The sequence below is a fragment of the Chamaea fasciata genome, unplaced genomic scaffold (genome assembly GCF_029207755.1).
Source record: "Chamaea fasciata isolate MVZ Bird 193981 ecotype frontalis unplaced genomic scaffold, bChaFas1.0.hap1 SCAF_2, whole genome shotgun sequence".
Classification (NCBI taxonomy): domain Eukaryota; kingdom Metazoa; phylum Chordata; class Aves; order Passeriformes; family Sylviidae; genus Chamaea; species Chamaea fasciata.
In genome coordinates this window covers 16519720-16544826 of record NW_027094087.1, presented here as the reverse complement: position 1 = coordinate 16544826, position 25107 = coordinate 16519720, and the positions used below count along the sequence as shown (strand labels likewise).

The window sequence follows — 25107 nt, the reverse complement described above, 5'->3', positions numbered from 1 at the left end:
TTTGTCCCTTCCCCTCTGCATTGTCCACAAACACAATTCCTCTTAGTGCTGTTTTTCCATTTGGTCTTCCTGGCTCTCCTGAGGTGTTTGTACCCCAGCATGCAGTCTGTGCCAGTGTGCTCTTCAGCCGCCTTTTCCTGGTTGTTGCAGGGTGGAGCATGTGCGGATGCATGCCAAGCACCGCGGGCACGAGGCAATGCATGCCGAAATGGTCCTTATCCTCATCGCCACACTCGTGGTGGCACAGCTCCTCCTGGTTCAGTGGAAGCAGCGGCACCCTCGCTCCTACAATGTAAGTGACCCCCACAGCCCTTCTGCTCCTGACTCTGGATGTGAGTGCTGAGCGATGCCCTCCTGTTGCTGATGAGAGAAGCGTTCCTGGTTTTCCTGTTGTCTCGTGTTGTGATTACCCTGTCTTCCCAGCATTCCCTTGTTTCTCCCAGCACATGGGGGATTCTGGCTAGGGATGAGGATGGATGAACCTGAAGGCCTCCGGTTTCTGTTGGAACTGATGCAAATAACTCTGTGTGACATAGTACTTCAACAGCAGGGATGGACAAGCAGATCTTGGGGCTTGTCCTGAGGGCAGCTGCATTTTATGGGTGCTTCCTTGGAAGCAATGGGGGCTTCTTGCTGCTGGCAGCTTGGGTTTGATGGTTCCTGCAGCACTCTGCTGAGCAGACCTGCCACTTGCTGATGCCACTGGCTTGTCTGGGTCTGGTAGTTACCTGAAGCAACTTCACTCTGACTTCCTTGTCATAATAATAATAATAATATTGATTTAATGTTTCCAGGTAGTACCTGTAGTCTTCTGTGAACTTTAAACCAAACCTGTTTGCCTGTTTCCCTCCAGTAGCACTGTGGGAGCTCAGCTGCCCAGCTCTAGATCCTTTTGGGAATAGGCTGTCATGCAGAGGTGAGCAAAACCTTCTTGCCTCATGTAATACCTAATACCTGTCTGAGGTGTCTGTGCTTGCAGCGTTGGGACCCTGGGAAGCCAAAGGTTTATGCAGCTGCCTTATAACAACTCCTTGTGTGGATCATCTCTCATACATGCCTCTGGAGATGATTCCTCTGCATTCTCCTGCCAGCTGTACCCTTTGCTACCAAAAATCACGTGGCTGCTGCCTCTGACTCCCTCACAACACCACGGAACTCTTTGAGTTGCAAAAGCCCTCTGAGATCATTGAGTCCAACTGTTCATTCTGCACTGCCAAGCCTTGCACTAAACCGTGTCCCCAAGTGCCACAACCACACAGCTTTTAAATCCCTCCAGGGATACTGACTCCATCACTGCCCCAGGCAGCCTGTGCCAGGGTTTCACCACCCTTTCTGGGAAGAAGATTTCCCAATATGCAACCTTAACCTTCTCTAGCAAAACTTGCAGCCTTTTCCTAGTGTCCTGTCACTTGTAACCTGGGAGCACAGACTGGGGCCCACTTGGTTATAACCTTTTTTCAGGTAGAGGCAGAGGGCAGGAAGGTGCCCCCTGAGTCTTCTTTTCTCCAGTCTGAGTCCCCCCAGCTCCCTCAGCTGCTCCTCATCAGACTCATGCTCCAGACCCTTCCCCACCTCTGTTGCCCTTCTCTGGACACACTCCAGCACCTCCGTGTCTTTCTTGTGAGGGGTTCAGGACTGAACCCAGGATTCGAGGTGCCTCACAGTCCCCAGCGCAGAGGGGCAGTCACCACTTCAACCCTGTGTGATCACACTGTGGGTGACACCAGCAGGGATGCACTTGGCCACCTGGGCATGCTGGTGGTAGATTTTGCCCAGCACTTAAAGGTTGGTGTTAGTACAGGCAAGAAGAGGAGCATGGCCTTTCTGCTCAAGTGATGTGGCATCAAAGTTATTCCTGTGAATCTGATGCCAAAATGAGTTTTGCTTTTTATTTCCTTCACATATTCGTAGCTCTCTAGATTGTTACTGTATACTTATATAGTTCCTATCTGTCTCCAGTATTTTTCCTACCCTGACAGACAGAAAGGAAAAACACATTCCAAAGACCCTATCCTAATCATGGTTCTTTTGGGAACCAAGGACGTGCCACTCTCCCAAGACACTTTATCATAATGAACTAGCAAAAGGGAGGCTCCAGAAGAGGGTTGAACCAGCAGGGGGAGGAACTGATGTCTTAAAAATCTAGGAAAAAAAGAACACACCTAGAAAACAATTTTAATATAGGAGGTAATGTAAAAGCTGGTCTTTGATTGGAGGCCTCTAGGGGCATTTTTCCATATTTGCCCCTGGAGGCCTCCAATTAAAGACCAGCTTTTATATTACCTCCTTTATTGAAGTTGTCTTGTATGTGTGTTGTTTTGTTCCTAGATTTTTAAAGCAGCAGTTCCTTGGGGAGCCAGGCAGGAGAACCTGCCCCAGAGATGGGGGTAGCAGAGTGGGTCTGGCTGCATGGGGCCTGTGCTGGCTCCGGATAATGCAGCTCTGTGTGTGTGTCTCCCTGCAGCCTGCCCAGCACTCCGTCTTCGCCCATGGGGGACATCATGCAGACCCCCCAGTTTCAGCTGCGGCGGCTGAAGGAGCAGCTGGCTTTTGAGAGAGAGAACCGGGAAGAGCTGGAGGTGGAGGTGGTGGAGAATCAGAAGCTCATCATGGAGAAGGGTCAGTCACTGGCAGGATGTCTTGGGCTGCAGGGAGGGGTCTGTGGGGCAGAGATCTCCCCTTGTTTCTCTGAATTTTCTGTTGTGACCCCACCACAACTCTGCTCATGCATGGTCCATCCTGCCAGGCTGCAAGTGAGACTCCAGCTTCCTCCTTCTGTCTTGTGTTCCCTTATGCATCCTGGGCAACAAAAGCCACGACTGAAGTAACACCTATGCTGAGCAGCAGCGCTGGTAGCCTGACTCTTTGATCTTCTGCTGCAGAGGGCTTCTGTGCAGAAATGCTGTTGTGGGGGCTTCAGGTGACATGAAAAGTTAGTAATGGGCCTTTTCTTGCCCCTTCCCCAGGTGCTCAGATCACCACGATGCAGCAGCAAATTGATTGCTTGGCAAAGCTCAATAAGAAGCAAGCTGAAGACCAGCTGGAACATAGAGAAATGGAGGAGCTGAGGGAGAAGAGAGGTAATCCTCCAGGAACACGCACTCCTTCCTCCTGGGTGGGACTTTGTCACTCCCACATCCCCAGGCCCTGTGTTGTCTGTCTCTTCCCTAGCAGCGCAGGAATTGGGAGAAAGCAAACCTTGTTCTTGTTCCTCTGCTTCTGTGCCCTGGGGAGGAGACAGCAGGCACAGAATCAAGAAGGGGTCTGGGTTGGAAGGGACCTTAAAGCTCATTTACATGGAATGCCCTGCCATGGGCAGGGACACCTTCCACTAGACCAGGTTGCTCCAAGCCACATCCAACCTGGCCTTGAACACTTCCAGGGATGGGGCAGCCACAGCTTCTCTAGACAACTTGTGCCAAGGCCTCACCACCCCTCTCAAGGAAGAATTTCTGCCCAATATCCAATCTAACCCTGTCCTCCATCAGAGGAAGGCCATTCCCTCTTGTCCTGTCGCTCCAGACTCTTGTCCAAAGTCTCTCTTCAGCTGTCTTGGAGCCCCTTTAGGTGCTGGAAGGTGCTCTGAGGTGTCCCTGGAGCCTTCTCTACTCCAGGCTGAACACCCCTGGGTCTCTCCCAGCCTGTCTCCAGAGCAGAATGGCTCCAGCAGCCCTCGGAGCATCTCCTCTGAACTTGCTCCAGCAGCTCCACGTCCTTGTGATACTGGGGTCCCCAGAGCTGGAGGCAGCTCTGCAGGTGAGGTCCCATCACAGAGGAGCAGAATCCCCTCCTCCCTTTCTGCCCACACTGTGGGATCAGCCCAGGACACAGCTGTGCCATCATCACGCTGCCCGTGCCCTCAGGGCAGTTATGGCCTGCAGCCCATTTTTATTGCAGTGGGCATGGATCCAGTCCCAAACTATGCAGCCTGTTCTAACAGCCCACTGTTAACCCAAACCCTGCATGGGAGCAGCCGTTCCTTTTATGTGAAAAGGGTGTGCTGTCCATGTGGGCCTCACCTGGCCTGGAAAAGGGGAAGCTTTCAGGGTGATCCTGGAACTCCTGACTTCAGCCCCTTTCCCATGTCTTTTCTTTGATCTCATATACTGGGCTTTGTCACACACTTGAAATCACCTGTCACACTGTGTCCTCTGTCCCTGTGCAATTGTTTACTCAGGAAGGCTGCCCAACCTCCACTGGAAGTGCCATGTTTTTTTTGTCCTTTCCTCACTTACTTCCCTTTGCGGGGGCATGGTTGGAGTCCCACAGCTGCCTCTGCTCTCAGTTTGGAGCAGTTGGGCTTCTGCAAAGCACAAACACTGCTTATCTCTGCTCTGCTTTGCCGCATGTTGGGACCCAGTTTTAGAACTGGATTGATGGTAGAGTCACAGCAAGGCATGGAGGTCCCTTGGAACCTTTGGTTTCCTTGGCAATATCCAGCAGCACCGATCGCTGGTGATATCCTTGCCAGCCGCCAGCATGCACCCCTCCTTCTCCACCTCCTTTCCCACAGCCTGGTGGGGCGCCTGCATGAGGCCTTCAGGCAGTGCCAGGACCTGAAGACTGAAAAAGCCCAGATGGACCGAAAAATCCACCAGCTCTCCGAGGAGAATGGGGATCTTTCCTTCAAGGTATGGGGCGCAGTGCCTTCTCCATGTCCCCATAGCTCAGTTGGTTGTGATGGAACCCAGGGGGGAGGATTTAATGGCAGTGCCTGATGCTGGGATGTTTATGGTTCTGCTAATGCCATCTTTGACCCAGCGACCAAGCCTGCCTTGGGCTCTGGATCCTGATCCAAATAGGAACTGTGGTGGGGGAATGGGGACTGGGTGGAGCTGCTTGCATATGGTGAGCACCCAGAACCCAGGATGCCCATGTGTGCTACAGCTCTTGGGATTGGGGAGTAGGCAGAGCCATGGACAGCAAAGGCACACTCTGACTCTCTTCTGGACTGAATGGATTTTCACTTGGCAGCTGCGGGAGATTGCCAGCAATATGGTCTAGCCGCAGCAAGCCCTGAATGAGCTCTCGGAGGAGCACAACAGTGCTATGGCACAGTCACAGGAAAAGCAGCAACAGCTGGAGAAGGAGCTGCATACTGCCCTGCAGGATAAGGTGAGGGGGCCTGGGGAGTGGTGGGTAGCCCCCCATACCCCCCCCCAGCTGGGGACATGCCAACTGCAAGCAGGGTGCAGCAGCCAGGAGCCTGCTGCCCATTTGTGCCAGCACACAGGGAGAAGCTGTGGAACTGTCAGCTCCCGTAGGAAGCCTCTCCCTGTTCCTAGGAAGAATTCCCCATGGTGGGACAGGCTGCTGTCCTGGCAGTGGAGAGAGACAAAGCTGCTGGAAAAGCATGGTGTCAGTACTGACTGGGTGACTGTGCCTCTCCTTGGTTGGTTGGCTCTTCTGTCTTGCACTATGCTCAGTCCCATCTCTGTCCCCAGAAATGCTCAGAAGAGAAAATCGAGATTCTGCAGGGAAAGATTTCTATGCTAGAGGAGCATCTGGCCAAGCTGGAGGAGTGCAGCACCCAGGAGAAGGGAGAAGTCATGGGGGACAATTCAAAGGTACATTGGGGCTCCTGCAGCAAGGGCTTGGATGGTAAACTAGTGTAGCTGGAGAGAGCAGCAAGTGGCAGGAGATGCATGGCAAAACCATGTGGGGCAGAGTCTGCTGCTCTCTGCTGCTGGATAGGGGATGTAGGGCTGAGCACTCTGGGAGAGCCCCTTTTGGGCTGAATTTGCAAGTACTGCTCCCAGGGAGCTGATGGCTTCCCCAGCCTCCCACAGCATGAATTGCTTGTGAAGGGAGCATCTCCTGCATCCCTTAGCTTTTGTATCTGAGCTGACATCATATGGTGTGGAATATCCCTTTGGTTAATTTGGGTTACTTGGCCTCATTGTGTCTGCTCCCAGGATCTTTCCCACTCCCAGATCCTTGCTGGGGGGGGCGGGGGGGGGGTGTGGAATATTAAGAGTTCATTTTCCCTTAGAAGCTTTCACAGTGCTGTGCTTTGCATGGGTAGCTGGAAAGGTGTTGGTAATACACCAGTAGTTTTGGCTACTGCTGAGCAGCATCTCTCTGTCTCACTCAGACCCAATACAGTCTCCCTGCTCTTGGAGGAGCTGAAGGAGGAGGTGTCCAGCTTCATGGCCAAAGGAGTGCAGCTGGAGGAGGAGAAGCAGCAGCTGGACAGCCTTGTCACCAGCCTCCAGAACTCCCTCTCTGAGAGCCACCGGGCCTGAGAGAGGCTGAAGCAAGACCTGCAAGCACAGGCTGCTGAGGGCCAGGCTGAGCAGCTGGCTGCCCTCAGTGCCCAGCATGAGCAGACCCTGCGGGAAAGGGACTCTGCCCTGCAGCAGCTCCAGCAGGCCAACGCATCCCTAAGCAGCCAGCTGCAGGCTGTGGACAAGGAGAAGGCTGCACTGAGCCACAAAGTCGGTGAACTGGAAGCCCAGATCCTGGAGCTGGGTGTCCAACGGCAGCAGGGAGTGGTAGCAGAGGCATTGAAAGCCCAGATCCTGGAGCTGGAAGGCAGGCTAAAGGAGAGCCAGCAGAGGTTGGCCAAGAGGGAGAAGCTGGCCCGGGAGAACAGCCACCTTCAGGAGCAGCTGCTCTTCCTGGAGGAATCCTTGCGGAACACTGAGGAGGACGAGAACAGACAGGCCGCTGAGTGCCTGGAGGGCAACCTGGCCAGGATTGCTGAGCTGGAGGCGGAGAGACAGCAGCTGATTCAGGACCAAGAGGCAGCTCTGCCGGAGAGGGGTGAGGAGCTGGCCACATACCAGGTGCTGGAGGAGAGCCGGAAGCAGCCCATGGGAGCCTCTCCTGCTGCCCGAGGGGAGGACAAAGAGTGCAAGCGGCTGAAGGAGGAAATGCAGGCGCTGAGCCAGGAGCACAGCCGGGCCTGCCAGCAGCTGCAGGCTGAGCAGGAGAAGGTAGCTGTGCTGGAGGCCCAGGCAGAACGGCTGGCTGGCCTCCAGGCTGACCTGTTCTCTGGGTCTGAAAGACAGATGTCTGCTAAGGAAGGCAGGAGCCTCCCTTGGAGTGGAAAATGTAAACCCCCTCCCTCTGAATTATTATAATTTTGAAATTAAGAGGCTCTCAGGAAAAGATATGAGAATAGGAATAATAATTCTTTACTGTTGTATGTATAATAAAGCAAACAAACAACTACAGCATTAACAACAAACAGAACCACAAACCCAGTGACAGTTGCCTCGGCCGCAGGCACTTTCCCCTTTGGTGCAGTTACGATCACGGCCGCCAGGGGCGCTGGTGGCTCTGGGCGGGCAGAGCAGGTGCGATGATTCCCTCGCGGCTGCAGGGAGGGCTGTGGCGTGAGCTCAAGGGAGCACGTGGTAATAGCGTCTCGGCCGAGGTGGGTAGGGATGGAAGAGAGGCATTGCTTCACAACCCCCTGAGGCAGTCAATCCTGGTGCCCCAGCAGGACTCTCGGAAGCAGCAAGCCGGGCCAGCAAGATGTATTAGCAGGCAGGAGGTGTAGGGGCTACAGTGCAGGGAAAACTCAGAGCAGTGCTGAAGAAATGGCAGGGGCAGGAGAGCAGCAGCCCAGCTCTGAGCAGGGCAGTGAGAGACGAGCTCAGGATCCCAGGCACCCGGGAAGATGGTAATAGGTCCCTCTTTTAGTGAGGTAGGTGATAATAAGGTCCCAGGTCAGTGGCTGCTCTCATGAGCAGAAGCTCACCCCACAGCAGAAGAAACAGCTCTGGGCTAGGCTCCAGTGGCAGCAGCTCCGACTGTCCTCCTCCAAAGCCCCAGAGAGAAAGCTAGCAGTTGCCCCAGCCCCATCCTTTACCTGTCCAATTCTCATGGTATCTCTGCCCCTCGAAGAGAAACTCCCAGATAAGAAAAGTGCAACCAGATGCCCTCCTCCCCTGAGCTTGATCACTTCTTTTGTTTTCTTAAGTACCCAGTTGTTAGTGTTTCCAACAATTTAAAAAATAGAAATATAGAAAAAAATCTGTAAGTAAAAAAGGACAAAAGGAAAGAAACACTGATGTTGCAGGGGAGGTGTCAATGTGGGGAGCCTGGTATTTAGGGTGGGGTTCCTGGGGGGGAAATGAAAGTCGGTCAGAGTTAATGGCCAAGGCTGAGCACTGGGATCTCAGCTCTGGAGCCCATCCTGCCCCATGTCCCTTGTCCCTGGGGATGCATTACAGTGCCCTCCTGGCCATGAGTGTCACCTCAGGGGAGGCAGCATGCCCAGTGGCTCGTGCATGACGACGGGGAATTCTTCATGTTGCAGACACTGCAGGCACAAATTGGCTGCAGAAAACCTGGTCTCTGCACAGAAACTCCTGGATGGAGAGGAGCTGGTGCTGGCCAAGGTAACTGTGTGGCATGTTTTAGTCCCAGACAACACCAGTCTGTCTGTGACTGGCCTGGGGTTAGTGATGGTTTTCCTGCCTTGCTGCAGGTGGCCGTGCTGCTCCTCTATCACACCTCCATGCGTTCTAAGAATCCTGGGGACTGGAATGAATTTGACTACAAGACCCAGGTAATCCCTTTGGGGTTCCTTCTCTGCATCTGGGGTGCAGGGGAGAGCAGCAGTGCCTTCAGGGGAAGGTGCTCCGAGACTTGCCCTCCTGGGTCCCATTGAAAGACAACATGGAGTGGGCACTGTGGTGCTTACTGGGGGTTTCGGGCTATCAAAAGCTTGTGGCGACACGTTTGGGCAGCAGCACTGCCCACTGCCACACGCCTGCTGTGGTGCTGCCTGTGACCTGCAGCAGAGCCACGAACTCTGCAGCTCCTCCAACACAGGTTGAATTGGCATCCATCCTCAAATTTGTGCTGGATAACGAGAAGTGCCTGAATGAGACTCTGGAGCCATTTCTACAGAGGAAAGGTGTTAAAACAGAGTTCCACTCTCTTTTAAAAAAAATTTATAAGTTTAATAAAAATAAAAAAATAGACAAATTAGGAGACAGAATAAGCGAAACTTCTCAGCCGAGGGGGCTTGGCACAAGGTCTGCCCGTAGCCCCCCCTCACCCTTTTAGGACTTCTATCTTTAAGGAGTGCTGTATGGAATATTCAATAGATGTTAATCAAACATTCTTTTTTTTGATCTGTTTTAAGTATCCCCGATCATCTTATCTAATAGATTTATTTTGTAGGTGACTCCACTTTGTCTGGTAACATGGGTATAAATTTTCTTCTGAGGTTTTCTGGTTCTTTTCATTTGCATAAGAAAACAAAGTTAACAGTCACAAGGCTCCCATAACTTCTGGCTTGGTGGTTTAGACGTTACAAAGAAGAGATAAAAAAACCCCAGTCTTAACCCTCTGCTATAATCAGAAAATACACATTCATTACCCTTCTAAACTCTTATTAATAAAACATAATGCAGTACAATTATACATATAGTGGTCATGTTAATATTTGTGAAAAGCCAACTATATAATGTGCATTTATAACAAAAGGTATCACAGAATGTGTAGGTTGGAAGAGACCTTCAAGATCATCGAGTCCCGCCCAGCCCTAACACCTCAACTAAACCATGGCATTGAGTGCCACATTCAGTCTTTTTTTAAACACATCCATAGATGGTGACTCCACCACCTCCCTCCAGTACTTAATCACTCTTTCTGTGAAAAACTTCTTCCTAATATCCAACCTGTATTTCCCTTGGCACAGCTAAGACTGTGTCCTCTCGTTCTGTCAGTTGCTGCCTGGAGAAAGAGACCAACCCCCATGTGACTACAGCCACCCTTCAGGAAGTTGTAGAGAGTGATAAGGTCACCCCTGAGTCTCCTTTTCTCCAGGCTAAAAAACCCCAGCTCCCTCAGTCGTTCTTCATATGGCTTGTTTTCCAAGTCCTTCACCAGTCTTGTTGCCCTCCTCTGGATGGACTCAAGCATCCCAACATCCTTCCTAAACTGAGGGGCCCGGAGCTGGACACAATACTCAAGGTGTGGCCTCACCAGTGCTGAGTACAGGGGAAGAATGACCTCCCTGCTCCTGCTGCCACACCATTCCTGATACAGGCCAGGATGCCATTGGCCCTCTTGGCCACCTGGGCACACTGCTGGCTCATGTTCAGCTGGCTAATGACCAGTACCCCCAGGTCCCTTTCCTCCTGGGCACTGTCCAGCCACACCGTCCCCAGCCTGTAACGCTGCAGGGGGTTATTGTGGCCAAAGTGTGACTCGACACTTGGACTGATTAAACTTCATCTTGTTAGACTCAGCCCATCCATCCAACCATTCCAGATCTCTCTGCAGAGCCATCCTATCTTCCAACAGATCAACACATGCTTCCAGCTTAGTGTCATCTGCAAATTTACTAATGAAAGATTCAGTACCCTCATCCATGTCATCAATAAAAATACTGAACAGAACAGGCCCCAGCACAGACTCCTGAGGGACACCACCAGTGCCTGGCCGCCAGCTGGATGCAGCACCATTCTCTGGGCCCAGCCATGCAGCCAGTTTCTAACCCAGAGAAGAGTACTCCTGTCCAAGCCGTGGGCTGCCAGCTTTTCCAGGAGTATGCTGTGGGAGACAGTGTCAAAGGCCTTGCTGAAGTCCAAATAGACAACATCCACAGCCCTTCCTGCATCTACCAGGCGGGTCACCTGGTCATAAAAGGAGATCAGGTTGGTCAAACATGACCTACCTCTCCTAAACCCCTGCTGGCTCGTCCTGAGACCCTGGCCATCCTCTAAGTGCTGCATGATGACACTCAGTATAAACTATTCCATTATCTTGCCAGGTACTGAGGTCAGGCTGACTGGTCTATAATTACTGGGATCCTCCCTCCCACCCTTTTTGTGAATGGGTGTCACAATGGCCATCTTCCAGTCATCTGGAACCTCACCAGTGAGCCAAGACTGATTGTAAATGATGGAGAGTGGCTTTGCAAGCTCCTCTGCCAGTTCCCTCATCACCCTGGGATAGATCCCATCTGGGCCCATAGATTCATGAGCATCCAAGAATCTCAGCAGTTCTCTGACTGCCTCCTCTTGGATAATGGGGGGACCATTCTGTTCCCTGACACCATCAATCAGTCCAAGAGAACAGTTGTCTTGAAGGCAGGTTGTCTTCCCACTGAATACTGAGGCAAAGAAGGCATTAAGCACTTCTGCCTTCTCCTCATCTGCAGTTACTAAGTTCCCTCCCTCATCCAACAGAGAACAAAGGTTGGCCTTACCTTTCCTTTTACCATTAACATATTTGTAGAAACATTTTTTTATTATCCTTTACAGAAGTCGCCATTTTAAGTTCAAACTGAGCTTTGGCCTCCCTAATTTTTTTCCTGCTCTAGCAGCCCCCTTAAATACTTCCTGAGGGACCTGACCCTCCTTCCAAAAATGATACATCCTCTTTTTATTCCTAAGTTCCTCCAAAACCTCTTTGCCCATCCAGGCTGGACATTTACCTCACTGACTTATCTCTCACACAGGGACAGTCTGTTCCTGTGCCCTCAAAATCTGTTTTGAAGCACACCCAGCTTTTCTGAACTCCTTTGTTTTTAAGAGCTGCTTCCCAGGGAACTCTCTGAAGAACTCTCCTAAACAGGCCAAAGTCCGCCCTCCAGAAGTCCAGCGTAAGAGTCTTACTGGTGTTCCTCCTGATTTCACCAAATATTGAGAACTCTATAATTACATAATCATTGTGCCCCAATTGGCCTACAACAACCATATCTCCCACCAGCCCATCTCTACTTACAAACAACAGATCTAACACAGTCCCTCCCCAGTGGGCTCACCCACCAGTTGCAACAAAAATTGTCCTCCATGCACTCTAAAAATTTCCTGGACTGCCTCTTTTCTGCTGCATTAAGTTCCCAGCAAATGTCTGGCAGGTTGAAGTCACCTACAAGAACAAGGGCTGATGATCCTGAAATATTCTCCAGCTGCTTATAGAATAAGTTGTCCACCTCTTCCTCCTGGTTGGGTGGATGATAACAGACTCCCAGTAGGATGTCAGCCTTGTTAGCTTTCCCCTTAATTCTTACCCATAGGCATTCAACACCATCTTCATTAGTTCCAATACTTATGATGTCAAAAGCCTCCCTAATATAAAGGGCCACCCCACCACCTCTTCTCCCTTTCCTGTCTCTTCTGAAGAGCTTGTAGCCATCGAGTACAGTGCTCCAGCTATGTGAGTCATCCCACCACATTTCTGTGATGGCGACTACATCATAGCTTTGCTGTTGCACCATGACCTCCAGCTCTTCCTGTTACCCATGCTGCTTGCATTGGTATACATACACTTCAGCTGGGCTACTGATTTCACCCCTAACTCAGGCTTAGCACCCTTGGGCCTGCTTCCAGGCAGCCCAGCTGCATCCCCTTCACCTTTCAAACCTAGTTTAAAACCCTCTCAACGAGGTCTGCCAGCTCCTGAGCTAAGAACCTTCTGCTCTTAACAGAGAGATGAATCCCATCTGGTTCCAACAGAGCAGATGCCATAAAAGTTGCCCCATGATCAAAGAACCCAAAATTTTGTCAATGACACCAACCCTTAAGCCACTTGTGAACAATGTGAGTTCTCTTATTCCTTCCATCGTTTTTCTCTGCCACCAAAGGGACTGAGCAGAACACTACTTGGATCCCTGTCTTATCAACCATGTGACCCAGTGCCCTAAAGTCCCTTTTAATCACCTTGACACTCCTCTTTTCGATCTCATCACTGCCAGCCTGGAGTATCGACAGTGGGTAATAATCAGTGGGCTGAATCAGCCCAGGAAGTCTCTTCAGTAATACCCTGTATCCAGGCCCTAGGGAGGCAGTAGACTTCCCTGTGGGATGGGTCCGGGCAACATATGGGGCCCTCTGTTCCCTTCAGAAGGGAGTCACCTACTACGATTACACTTCTTTTTTTCTTGATGTTAGAGGTCTTATAGATGAATCATAACTGGGAGGCTCACTGGGCAGATAATTTCCCTCTAAATCATCTGGCCGGCTCTCTAGATGCAGGGCCTCATACCTATTCTGAAGTGGCACCTGGCTAGGGGATGGGGGTCAGGGGGAGTTTTTATTATTACCTCCCTGAGCAGGGACCCTTTTCCACTCCCCTTCATCTACCAGGTGCTCTTCTATTGCCTGGGAGTGGGAGGCATACAAGTCCTCTGAATCTAGATGGGCTTCCCTTAAAGATGGAAGGGCTGGACTCCACCAGTCTATTTCCCTTTCACTTTCCCTGACACTCTTTCATGGTTCAACTTCCTCCCTAAGCTCAGCCACCAGTGAAAGGAGGTCATTCACTCGCTTACACCTCAGGCACGCCTCCTTCACAACATCCCCTGAAACAACCAATAAGCTCAAACACTCTGGGCCGGAATGGGTCTGTACAGACACATCCTTTTTTGGAGGCTCCACTTGGTCACATACACTAGTACCAACCACAGTTTTCGACTGTGTTGAAACCATTACTAACAGAAATCCCAAGACCAGCCAGCCAGTAGAAATACCTCGAACAACACACAGTACTCCTTACCAGCAAGAGAACTAGCAACCCTGCCTGCGCAAACTGCCTTGGCCACACACAGAGAGCTGCCACGCCCGTTTGCCCACTCCGGGTCGCCGCACTCCCTGGAGACCGCTTATAATGGGTATACAACTAAAGAAGCTCCACCCCTCGGTCCAGAATGACTCACAACTGCCAAGCAAGCTTAAGATCAGCTGGAGCCCAGAGAAATGAAGGAGCTGAGGGAGAAGAACAAGAGGTAATCCTCCAGGAACACACACTCCTTCTGCCTAGGTGGGACCGTGTCGCTCCCACATCCCCAGACTCTGTGTTGTCTGTCTCTTCCCTCAGCCAGGAGCACAGCTGGACCTGCCAGCAGCTACAGACTGAGCAGGAGAAGGTGGCTGTGCTGGAGGCCCAGGCAGAGCGGCTGGCTGGCCTCCAGGCTGACCTGTCCAGCACTCAGGCATGGGCAAAGCAACAGGAGAGCGAGGAGCAGAAGCTGAGGGCCGAAATTTCCTCCAAGCAGGAGAAAACGGCTGTAACAGAGCAAACGGCAGCCCAGCATGTGGCCAAGCTGGAGGAAGATGCCCAGAGAGCTGCTGAGGCACTGGAGGGAGTCTCGCAGCAGCTCTCCCAGGAGAAGCTCAAATCCAAGGAAGAAGAACGAGAGGTAATCCTCCAGGAACATGCACTATGTTCCACTATGATCTAGGCACCATAGATCAGCTGCAGATTGCAGAGAAGGAGCTGGCATCCCTCCACTCTGCTGTGCAGGAGAAGGAGAGCTGGAAGGAGCAAGTGTCCCAGTGTGTCCAAGAGATGGAGAGGAGTAACAGCCTGATCAGCAGCCTGGAGCATGAGGTCTCCATCCTCTGTCGCCAGGTGACGGAGAAGGAAGGGGAGAGCAAGGAGCTGAAACGCCTGATCCTGGCTGAGTCAGAGAAGAGCAAGAAGCTGGAGGAGAGGCTGCGGGTGCTGCAGACAGAGATGGCCACCGCAGCCTCCCGTGCAGCTGAGAGGTGCTCACTGATGAAGGTGGAGGTACAGTGGTTCCAAGAAGAGATGGAGAAGCAGCGGATTACCATTGAGGCCCTGAAGAGGGACCGCCATTGCCAGAGTGAGTGGGAGGACGAGCTGCGGCAGAAGGCAAAGGTCTGCCAGGACAAGTGCCTACAGAAGGAGCAGCTCCTGGCTGCCCTGCAAGCCGAGCTAGCACAGGCCAAGCTAGAGGCAGCTGAGGTGCCAGCGCTGTGGGAGCAGTTGGCGGAACAGAACCAAGCCATTCAGTGGCTGCAGGCTAAGGCAGCAGAGGCGGGGACACAGCTGGCAGGGCTGCAACAGGCCAATGCTCAGCTGGCCAAGGAGAACCAGGGGCTCAGCAAGAGCCTGGCCGAGGAACTGGGCCAGGCCAGGGAGCAGCACACGCAGGAGCTGGAGCAGCTGCGGGCAGCGTCTGAGAAGCTGGTGACCAGCAGCAGGCAGGAGGCTAAGGAGGCAGCACAGAAGCTGGAGGACCTGAGTAAGGAGTATGAGAGCAGCAAAGCACCAGCCCTGGAAGAGAGGAAGAAACTCCTGGAAGCGAAGCAGAGATTGACAACTCAGGTAAGGGTTCCGCTCCCAGCAGGAGGGCTGTGGCTGGGGGAGCCCTCCTGGAAAAAGGGTGTTCAGCCTTCTGCACACCCCTGAATCCATGTCCTGCTCAGCACAGGGACTGGGGGTGTGGGAAACATTCCTGGGTGTGAAAGGGACTGTCACATTGAGGTGCTGAAATGTTTCTGAAGCACCAGTCTGATGAGCAGCAGCAGAGTTGGGGGGGGCTAAGCCTGGAGAAAAAGAGGCTTGGGGGGGACCCTCTCTCCCCTGAAAGCGTGAAACAGCTCCCTGAAAAGAGGGTGCAACCAGATAGGAGTCTCCCAGGTAACTTGTTTTCCCAGTTAACAAATGACACAATAGGAAATGGTTTCAAGTTGTGCCTGGGGAGGCTTAGGTGGGATATTAGGAAAAAATTCCTTCCCTGAAAGGGTTGTCCAGCCAAGGCACAGTCTGCTCAGAGCAGTGGAAGAGTCCCTATCCCTGGAGGGATTTAACAGACATGTGGATGTGGCACCTGATGGCATGGATTAGTGGTGGTCTTGGCAGAGCTGGGGGAATGGTTGGACTCAATCTCAGATGGCTTTTCCAACCTAAATGACTCCATGAGTCTATGAAAAACAGCCTGTGTGCCAGCTGTGTACTCACCTCTACCTTTTGTGCTTGAGGTGGAGCAGCTGGAGATAATCCAAAAGGACCAAACTAAGCAGGTAACACACACCAAGTGTTGGCTGCTCAGTGACAGTGCACAGCCCTCCTTATTTGTCACCTCACACTGGAGCCACCCTCTTTTGTGAACTGTTCACAATATGCACCCAGCCATGGGCCACTTGGTTCCACGCAACAAGTGGCTGCTAGGAGCATCCAGAGATTCTCAGTGTGGGACTGTCAGTGCTGTGGTGGCTTCCCCTCCCACCTTTAACCGAGGCCCAGCCCTTGGCACAACTGGTAGGAACAGCTGCACTCAGACAGCATGGTCCAGATGTGGCTAGAGCAGCATTGATCTCAGATGTGGTAGGAATTAGCACTTGGGAAACAATGCAGGAAAAGCCCAATTTCCCTGTCCAGTCCCAGCCAGAGCTACTCAGGACACTGCAGAGGCCTTGTGGCTATGACCAGGGGGTTGGGGGCTCTTCAAGCATCCCCTGGAGCAGGGAGAGCCTGGCCAGGCCAGAACTTGCAGCAGCCATCTACCTGTGTCAGGAGTGCTGGATGACTTGTGGGACTCCAGGTTGCAAGCCCTGGGGCACTGGGAACTTAAAATAGGCTTTGCTTCCAGCACATGCTGCTCCTTATGCTTGGGTAGTTCCAACCAGTCTTGCTGTAAGGACTAACATGGGGTGACTGTCACTTTGCTGTGTCCTGCAGTCTTCCTTAGCAGTGGGTGGTGCTGAACGGTTGTCCATGTGGCAAGAAATCTCTTCGTCGTGCCCTAGAGCTGGCTAGAGAGGAGGGGATGTGCTCCTCCACAGGAAGATTGTAGTTTTGTGCCTGAAGCTGGTCTCACCAAGCCACGTTCTTCCAGGTGGAGGAGCTGAATAAAAAGCTGACTCAGCATGAGAAGGCCACCTGGACCCAGCAGCAGAGAGTTAAGGTAAAGAGGGACCAAAAACCTGGGAGCTGAACCCTGGAGCTGTTGGTGCTGCCAGGGGACTCACCTGGGTTGACTCTAAGCCAGTCTCTTCCCTGCCCACAGGCACTCGAAGGGGAGCTGCAGGCAGCGGTCGCCAGCCATCAGGAGAAGGTGGCAGAGCTGCAGGTGCAGCTCACCCAGAAGGAGCAGGCAGCTGAGTACTACAAAGGGCAGGTGTGCTGGGGGCTAGCATGGCCCTACTGTCCCTGACACTGCTGGAAAGCTTGACAGGATTCCTCTGCTTTATGTCCTAGATGGAGAAGGCAAAAAGTCATTATGATGCCAAGAAGCAGCAGAACCAGGAGCTATTAGAGAAGCGGGAACTCAGCAAGTTCCAGGTGATGACTGCCACAGTAAAGGGACAGGAGACTTCCTGCCAGAGTATGGCTGACCAGAGCACTGATAGCCTCGATGAGGCACAGCTGCTCAGCTCCACCAGGTACCAGATTAATCTGCTGCCAGCACCCCAAAAATCCACTGTTCCTGATGGCCTGAAGCCTGCTGGTGCTACCCTCGTCCCCTGTCTCTGCAGGAAGGCTACCAGCTCTCAGTTGGAAGTCTCAATGGAGCCATCAGACAGTGAAGAGTCACTGCTGTCTCAGCGGCTGCCCCAGACGAAGTCATCCCTGGAGAGTCTCTACCCCCATCCTCTGTGAGACGCCGTCACAGCAGGAGAGTGGCGCCAACTTCCCGGGTGACTTCTCCCTCAAATCCGGCTGTAAGACGTGCTCAGCCCGGCACCGCACTACCATCAACATCACCATGACAGATGTGAGCAGGGGGGCCCTGCTGGGGCAGGCAGGGATCAGGAGCAGCACTGCAGAGGGACCCAGCATGCTGGGAACTGGAAAGCTGAACATGACCTGTCAATGTACACTGGCATCCTAAAGTCCAGCCATGTCCTCGGCTGATCCCCAGCACAGTGGGGAGTGGGGCAAGGTGGGGATTCTGCCCCTCTGCCCCACTCTGATGAGACCCCACCTGCAGAGCTGCTTCCAGCTCTGGGTCCCCCGACATCAGAACGACATGGAGCTTCTGGAGAGAGGACAGAGGAGGTCACAGAAGCTCTCCAAGGGCTGAAGCCCTTCTGCTCTAGAGATAGGCTGAGAGTGGGGGTGTTCAGTCTGGAGAAGGATCCAGGAAGACCTTAGAGCCCCTGCCAGTGTCTAAAGAGGCTCCAAGAGACCTGGAGAGACAGGACAAGGGGGAGTGGCTTCCCATTGACAGAGGGCAGGGTTAGATGGGATATTGGGCAGAAATTCTTCCCTTGAGGGTGGCAAGGCCCTGGCACAGGTTGCCCAGAGAAGCTGTGACTGCCCCATGCCTGGAAGTGTTCAAGGCCAGGTTGGACGGCGCTTGGAGCAACCTGGTCTAGTGGAAGGTGTCCCTGCCAAGGGAAGTGAGGGGGTGGAAGGAGATGAGCTTTAAGGTCCTTTCAGCCTAAACCCATCTGTGATCCCCGTGTTTCTGGATTTTTCTCTCCCAGAAACAGGCGCAGTCTGAACTGGTCAGCGTCAAGAACATCCCATTGGCTCAGTCCACAAGAACCTCTTCCCCTGCTAAGGGCCATCTATGCTCGGGTGCCTCCAGCCGTTCCCTCACCAGCTTCCCCTCCCAGGAGACTCTTGTGAAGATGGAAACCTCCTTCCCAGAGAAGACCTCTGGCAAATCAGGACTGTTGGGCCTCCCTGGGTACCGGCCAGTCACCTGTAGCTCCCTGCACTTGCAGCAGACCAGCATCTCCAGCCTTGGTGTGTGTGGGCAGGGTAGGCACGTGGACTGCTGTCTGTGGGGTTCTATCCTGGCTTGGGGGACTCAGGTCTTACCTGGGACCCCCCTCATCCTTCCTTGCTTTGGATTTAGGCCAGAGCACCATGAACCTGGGCACGTGCCAGGATGAGCCAGAGCAGATGGATGACTGGAACCGCATTGCAGAGCTGCAGCGGCAGAACCAGGCCCACCCCCCCCCCCCCCCCACCTGAAGACCAGCTACCCCCTAGAGAACATGGTATGGGGGGGGAGGGGGAGGTCAGGCAACCCCTTCTCCAGAGCTAGGGCTTGGATGGAGGTCTGGGAACAGACAGTGCCCCTCAGTGACATCCCCACATCCCGTCCCCAGCCCTCCACCTCCTCGGGAACCATCATGGATGAGGACGTGAAGATGGGGGACCCAGAAGAGACGCTGCAACGTGCCAGCATGCAGCCCTCCCAGATCATCGCCGCCGGCAGCGACGCAGGCAGCCAGGGCAGCACACAGGCCAGCAGCATCACTACCCGGCAGCGGAGGAAGCGCCTCTCAGAGGAGACCCTCCAGGGCCCTGACACCCCCCCGGTGAGCTCAGCCCAGTCCCCCATTGCAGCATCCTACTGGGAACAACAGATGTTCCAGGTTTTGAGGGAGCTGCTGTGGCCCTGTGGGTAACATCCCCATGTGCCATATGTTCCCACGATCCTGGATCCCAGTGCTCAGTGTTCCTAGTATCCGGTGGTGTGTCTAGTACTCATGAGGCTCCCAGTGTTGGCAAGGAGACCATTCCAGAGGCAAAGGGCTGAGCCTTCTGCCTTCCCCGGGCACTGCTACCCTTGCTCCCATGCCCTCCCCCCACCCCCTTGGTTCCCTCATTGCTGCCAGCCCCCCAGCAGGGTGACCACCAGGGTGACCGTACTAGCCAGTCCCCTGTTTTCCAGTCCAAGAAGCCAACCAGCTGCTTCCCACGGCCCCAGACCACCCAGGACCGCAGTGAGCAGAGCGGCTCCCAGGTCAGTCAAGAGAGTGAGCAGCCAGCCATGCAGGTAAGCTTCAGAGGGAAAAGGGGGGAGCAGGAGGGACCCCTCTGTCCTGTCCCACCCTGAGTTAATGGCCCTGCCTGTCCTCTGCAGGTTCAGAGGTGTCATTCAGCATCTTCAACACCCATTGTCACCCTAAACCCTTCTGGGACCCAAGGCAAGGGGATGCACAGGGGTTGAGGGCTAGAAACACACAAGAGTGCAGGGGCTGGCACCAGGCTGTGGCTGGAGGGGCTGAGCTCTCCCCAGGGATATCCTGCAGCTCCAGTTACAGGGACAGAGGTGAAACTTAGCATCCCTAGGGCCACCACCCTTGCTCCCTCTGTGTGGGACTCCCCCAACTGCCCTGTCCTCCTGCTCATCCCTGGGAAGCTGAGGCACCATTTTGAAATGTTTCTACTTGTAAATAAAGTGTATTTTTAACTGCTCTGGGGCTCCTGGCTTCCTCCTCCTATAGTCCACATGGAACCCTTATCAGGGCTTGAGGGGAGAAAAAGCATGACCTCCTCCTTGTCCTATCACCATCCCCATGAACTACACAGTTCAAGGCAGGATGCTCACCCAGGGAACCTGCTGTAGCACCAAGCAGTCATAGTGCAGATTTCCCATCTTTCTTCTTTTTTCTCCTTTAACTTATTCTTCTCCAGTAGCGACTCCTGCCATTTCAGTGCTTCAAACCCCACCAAACCTGGCCACGGAGGTGGAAGTGCCTTCTCCATCCTCACACCAGCTTTGCCAAAAATGTCCAGGGGCTGCAGTGTCTCTGCTGCCTGGAGTACTGCAGCTTCAGCCCCCAGGGGTGGTGACACAAGGTTTGTCCCCAGCTCTGCTGTCCTACTGCAGGCACTGGGGGGAGGAGAGGGCATCACCCTGATGTCTCCCCGAAGCTGCTGGCATGCTGCTCCACCTCTGCCAGGCCAAAGGGCAGCTGGCAAATGGGGCAGGACACCCAGGCATCAGGGGACAAGAAAGGCCAGACTGTGGTGGGGTCTTCTCCACAGTGGGAGGCGTCTGCGGGGAGCAGATCCAGCAGGAAGCAGCCTGTGGAAAGGGAAGGTGATGTGGTTGTCACAGACTCACAGTGGTGTTGGGATGATACGGGGTTTGGACTGACACCCTCCCTGATGGTTCTCATGGCAGCCTGGGAATGCACTGTGATGTCCCTCCAGTGCCAGGGCACCGGCAGGAGTGATGTGTCCCAGCTACAGAACTGCCACCACTATCCCCATTTGCTGCTCAGTGTCCCCTGCCCGGCACTCACCTGAGCAGATGGGGCAGACACCTGTCTCCCTATCACCCCTGGCCTGTCCCCCGTCCTTCCTCCTGACGCGTCTCTCGAGGGGGCCACAGGCTCGGGCTCTTCTTTTCACCCTGGGTGTCCTTGAGGTGGCAGCTGGAGCCCTGCAGAGAGGTCACATGCTGGAGGCATCCTGTGCCACATTCTGCCAACACAGAAGAGTGAAGGGCTGGGCCCAGAACTATCTGGGAAAGACTGAGAGCGGTAAACGACCAGGGTGAGGGCAGGAGGAAGACAGTGACCCATGGGATTACCTGCCAACAGGGCTGGGAGCACAGTGCCTGTCCAGCTGCCTGCAGGTGCTCGAGGGGGCTGCAGGGACATCCAGTGCAGAGCCTGGGGAAGACCAGGCAGGAATCACAGAGACAGAGGACAGTTTGGTTTGGAAGAGATTTTAAAGCTCATCTTGCTCCAAGCGCCCCACCATTGGCAGGGACACTTTCAACTAGACCAGGCAGCTCCAAGCTTCATCAAACTGGCCTTGGAACACTTCCAGGGATGGGATAGCCACAGCTGCTCTGAGCAACGTGTGCTGGTATTTTACTACCCTCACAGGGAAGAATTTCTTTGTAATATCCCATCTAACCCTCTCTTCTGTCAATTTGAAGCCATTGTCCCTTGTCTTATACTCCCAGGCAATTGTGCCTCTCCAGTTCTTTTGGAGCCCCTTTAGGCAGTGGAAGAGGCTCCAAGTTCTCAGAACCTTCTTGTCTCCAGGTTGAACAGCCCCAGGTATCCCAACCTGTCTCCACAGCAGAGGGGCTCAAGCCCTCAAGAGCATCTCCATGGCCTCCTCTGGACTCATTCCAGTTGCTCCACACCCTTCCGATGTTGGGGGTCCCAGAGCTGGAGGCAGCTCTGCAGGTGGGGAGGTCTCTGAGCAAAGCAGAGGGGCAGAATTCCCCCTTGCCCTGCTGCCCACAGTGTCGGGGGACCACCCCAGGACATGGCTGTGCAGATTCACCTACCTGGCACTGCAGGATCTCCCACATCCTCAGCCGGCACTCTGGGTGATCCCCCAGGGTGCTTGTGCCAGCTCGGGGCCTCAGTGCCTGGTTCAGTGCTGCCAACAGCGCCATCCGGGCAGAGCGGCTGAGGTGGGCTGGGCTCCAGGCAGCCCCTTCCAGCTTCCACAGGCGGCTCCTCAGCTGCTCCTCCTCCCTGGATTTCCTAGGGATAGGAAGTGTCAGCCTCACCAGGTCTCGGGTTTGGTTTTCTTGTCCTGAGACTTTAGGTGGTGGTTCGAGTGAGTCTTTTTTGCCCTCTGAAGGCCTCTAGCCAGATGCAAGAAAGCAGAGTCTTCAAGGTCTTATTTTTCTTGATTTCTCGCGTTGTTTATTATTTCCTTATCTTACAATGTTCTCTGTGCCCGACTGAGATGTTCACAGCTGTTCGGACACAGGACGACTCCCCTCCTCAATAGGAGGTCACTACCTTTTATACAGATAACTACGTACATTTTATTTACAATTATGTGCCAATGCCTATTACCTATACTAAAGGGGTCATCTCTACTCTGACCCAATCTCCTTTAACTACTTTGTGCCACCATCACCAGAAAATGGAGGTCAGGGGAGAAGAAGGAAGGACTCAGGGCAACACCCTAAATTCTCCATCTTGTTCCCCATGCACCTACATACTAAGAACCCTAAAACTACAAAATTTTCCATCCTGTGACACACTACACTACTGTCTGTCACATCTTTGTGACTTGTAATTCTTCTCTCAGTGTTAGAAGCTTTTTTCCATGGACTGAAGTCAAAGGCTGTGTCTCTCTGGGCTCTGTGCCAGGGTCTACAACCCCCTGTACAGATTCCAAACCCTCCTGTACAGATCTCAAACCCTCTTGCTTGGGTCCCAGACCTCTCTGCCGAGGTCTATGACCTCCCAGGGCACCCAGAGGAATGCCCTGGACTCCAACAACCAGGGGACAAGGCTAGTGGGAGCTGGGGCTCTGGGAACCAAGGAAGCACCTCAAGGGGCTCCAGGCCACACTGCCCAAGGAGGATGGAGGGGATCACACCAGGCCACTTACAAGGATGGTTCAGAAAAGAAAGTGCAGTGAGAGGCAGGGCTGGAGCACCAGGGTCTGTCTGAGAGCTCATCATCCTCCTGTGGGACAAGAGGAGGCCCCAGGCAATGGAGACAGGTATCTTGTGTCCACCACACTTGGCACAGCCCCTAGCTCAGCCCAGCAGGCACCTCCTGGGCTTTCCATGGGGCCCAAGTGGTGTCTGTGGAGGAGCGGCCCCTTCCTGCTGTCTCCCCATGGAGAGGGATAGATACATGGAGGTGTGAGAGACACCTACTGTGTCCAGGGGGGATCAGGCTCCTGCTCCTGTGGTGCGCGCAGGCGGATGAAGGAGAGCCCGAAGCCACTATATGGACTGAAGGGCTGGCTGCAGGTGAGCTGCACATGGTCCCACTTCTGCCCCACTGTCAGCTCTGAGAAATCTGCTGTGGTGAAGAGCATCTGGGGTGGATGGGGCACAGCACTGACCACTATCCCAACACCACTCCTACCTCTGCTTGTTGCTGTGCCACCCAGGACATCTAGGGGATTATGGGCACAAGAGAGGCTGGGGCAGGGAAGCAGAGCTAGTACAGCTTCCTGAGGACAGAAACAACCCTGATCCCTAGTCCACCTGTCCTCTTCTACCCTTCTATCAGCCACATCCTAGCACCGCCCCCCTAAACAGCTCCATCCCACCACCAGGCCTACAGCTCTTCCCCATGCCTTTTTCCTTTGGATCAATCCTTACCTTCCTTAAACATCCAAACCCCACAGCGATTCTGGTCCAGCTTTGAGTCAGCTGGTGTCATCAGTGTGACAGTGGGCACCAAGGTGAGATAGGGCTGGTCACAGGGCCACGAGGAACGTCCAACCTCAATCTGCAGAAAGGCGCAACCGTAGTTCCCTGGGGAGCAGCGAGAAGGACAGGGGCAAGGGGGTTCAGAGCTGCTGACCCCATTGTGGGGCATGGCCCTGGCTGCTGCACACAGGTGGGAGACAGGGAAGTACCAACGTCAACGTAGCCAATGGGACTGGCTCTCTCTAGTTGTAGCTCCACACTCAGCTGCCCCCTGTGATCCTTGGGGCAGCCAAGCCAGGGCTGTATGCCATCCTCACTCAGCAGGCTCTCTGCCAGGTACTTGGGGTCCTGCACACACAGCAGAGGTACAGAATCATGCACCAATCCCTCCCTAAACACCATCCACTCCAGCTTGTTCTGATCACAGGGGAGAAGCATGGAATTCTCTGGTAACCTACAGGAACAACACCCCATTTTGAGAGAGCAAGAATCACGTGAATCATTGCCCTTCAGCCTAATAAGGAGAGCTAGTACTGCACCCTGTCACACCCTGACCCGTGTCTTCCGAGACCCCAGCAGCTCAGAAGGGATCACCCCCACACCCCGACCCCCAGAGGAAACCCCCATGAACCTGAGAGAAGGACACCACATAGCTGATTTTAACCGGAGCCATTCAGCATCCTTTGGAGCCAACACTCTGCCAGAACATAACTTCCCTTTGGATCCCTCCAGGGCCTGGTGGGGAGAGAGGAGAGTCTGATGAGCTTGGGCATCTCCTGGCTCTGAAACCATTCAGACCTGCCCCACCACCCCTCAGGTTACTGGCCCAGCAGCAACCCCCATATCTGACTCACAATCCCCCAGCGCCCTTCAGCCACCCCTACGTCCCCAGCTCACCCCACAACCCCCGCTCCCGCCCCATTCTGCCACCCGGGTGCCACCCACATCCAGCCCAGCCCACAAGCCCCAGCCCTACTCTCCAGTGCCCTCAAGTCCTTACCCACAACTCCCTCCAGCTCCACGGCCCGTGTTCCCAGACCCACAAGCAACGCCCCAGAGCTATTCTACCATCGCTATAGCCCCCCAGTCCTTCCCCACTTTCCCAGCCCTATTAAACCCCTGGCTCTACCCCGCAGCCTCTCCACGCCATTCCCCAACCCAGTGGCACCCAGTGCTTCACCCCACAGCCCCAGTCGCACTGATCCCAAACCTTCCGCCGCCCAAATCACGTGACCCGCTGATCGCCGCGTCCCGCCGCTCACCGCCCGCCCGGCCGCTCCCGCCCCGCTCCCGCCCCGCTCCAGCCCCGCTCCCGACCGCGCTCCGGTTCAGGCCCCGACCCGGCCCGGCCGCGATACCTGTCGGGATATACAGCGCGCGGCCAATGCCGCGCTACGGCCCCGCGCGGGCGGAGCTCGGGAGCCACCTGCGCCCCTTCCGGAACAGCGCCGGACGGAGGCGGAAAGGGGCGGGCGGGGGCAGGGAGGCGGCCCAGCAGCGCTGACACTGCCGACACCGCAGTGGGAGGCGGCTGGTGCTGTCAGTGG

General features: G+C 54.2%; 1 protein-coding gene and 1 pseudogene across 1 annotated transcript; one reads left to right on the top strand and one right to left on the bottom strand.

Annotated features, from left to right (window-relative positions):
- Positions 1–208: 208 nt before the first annotated feature.
- Positions 209–19630, top strand: LOC136303151 (nuclear mitotic apparatus protein 1-like; annotated as a pseudogene).
- XNDC1N (XRCC1 N-terminal domain containing 1, N-terminal like) lies at positions 19410–25092 on the bottom strand. The gene is made up of 7 exons (XM_066209443.1): positions 24919–25092; positions 23770–23908; positions 23510–23665; positions 23057–23204; positions 21716–22859; positions 20712–20851; positions 19410–20491 (listed from the first exon to the last, which is right to left on the bottom strand). The coding sequence occupies exons 3-5, from the start codon at positions 23568–23570 to the stop codon at positions 22625–22627; spliced, it is 444 nt and encodes a 147-aa protein (XP_066065540.1). The 5' UTR covers positions 23571–23665; positions 23770–23908; positions 24919–25092; the 3' UTR covers positions 19410–20491; positions 20712–20851; positions 21716–22624.
- Positions 25093–25107: the final 15 nt, after the last annotated feature.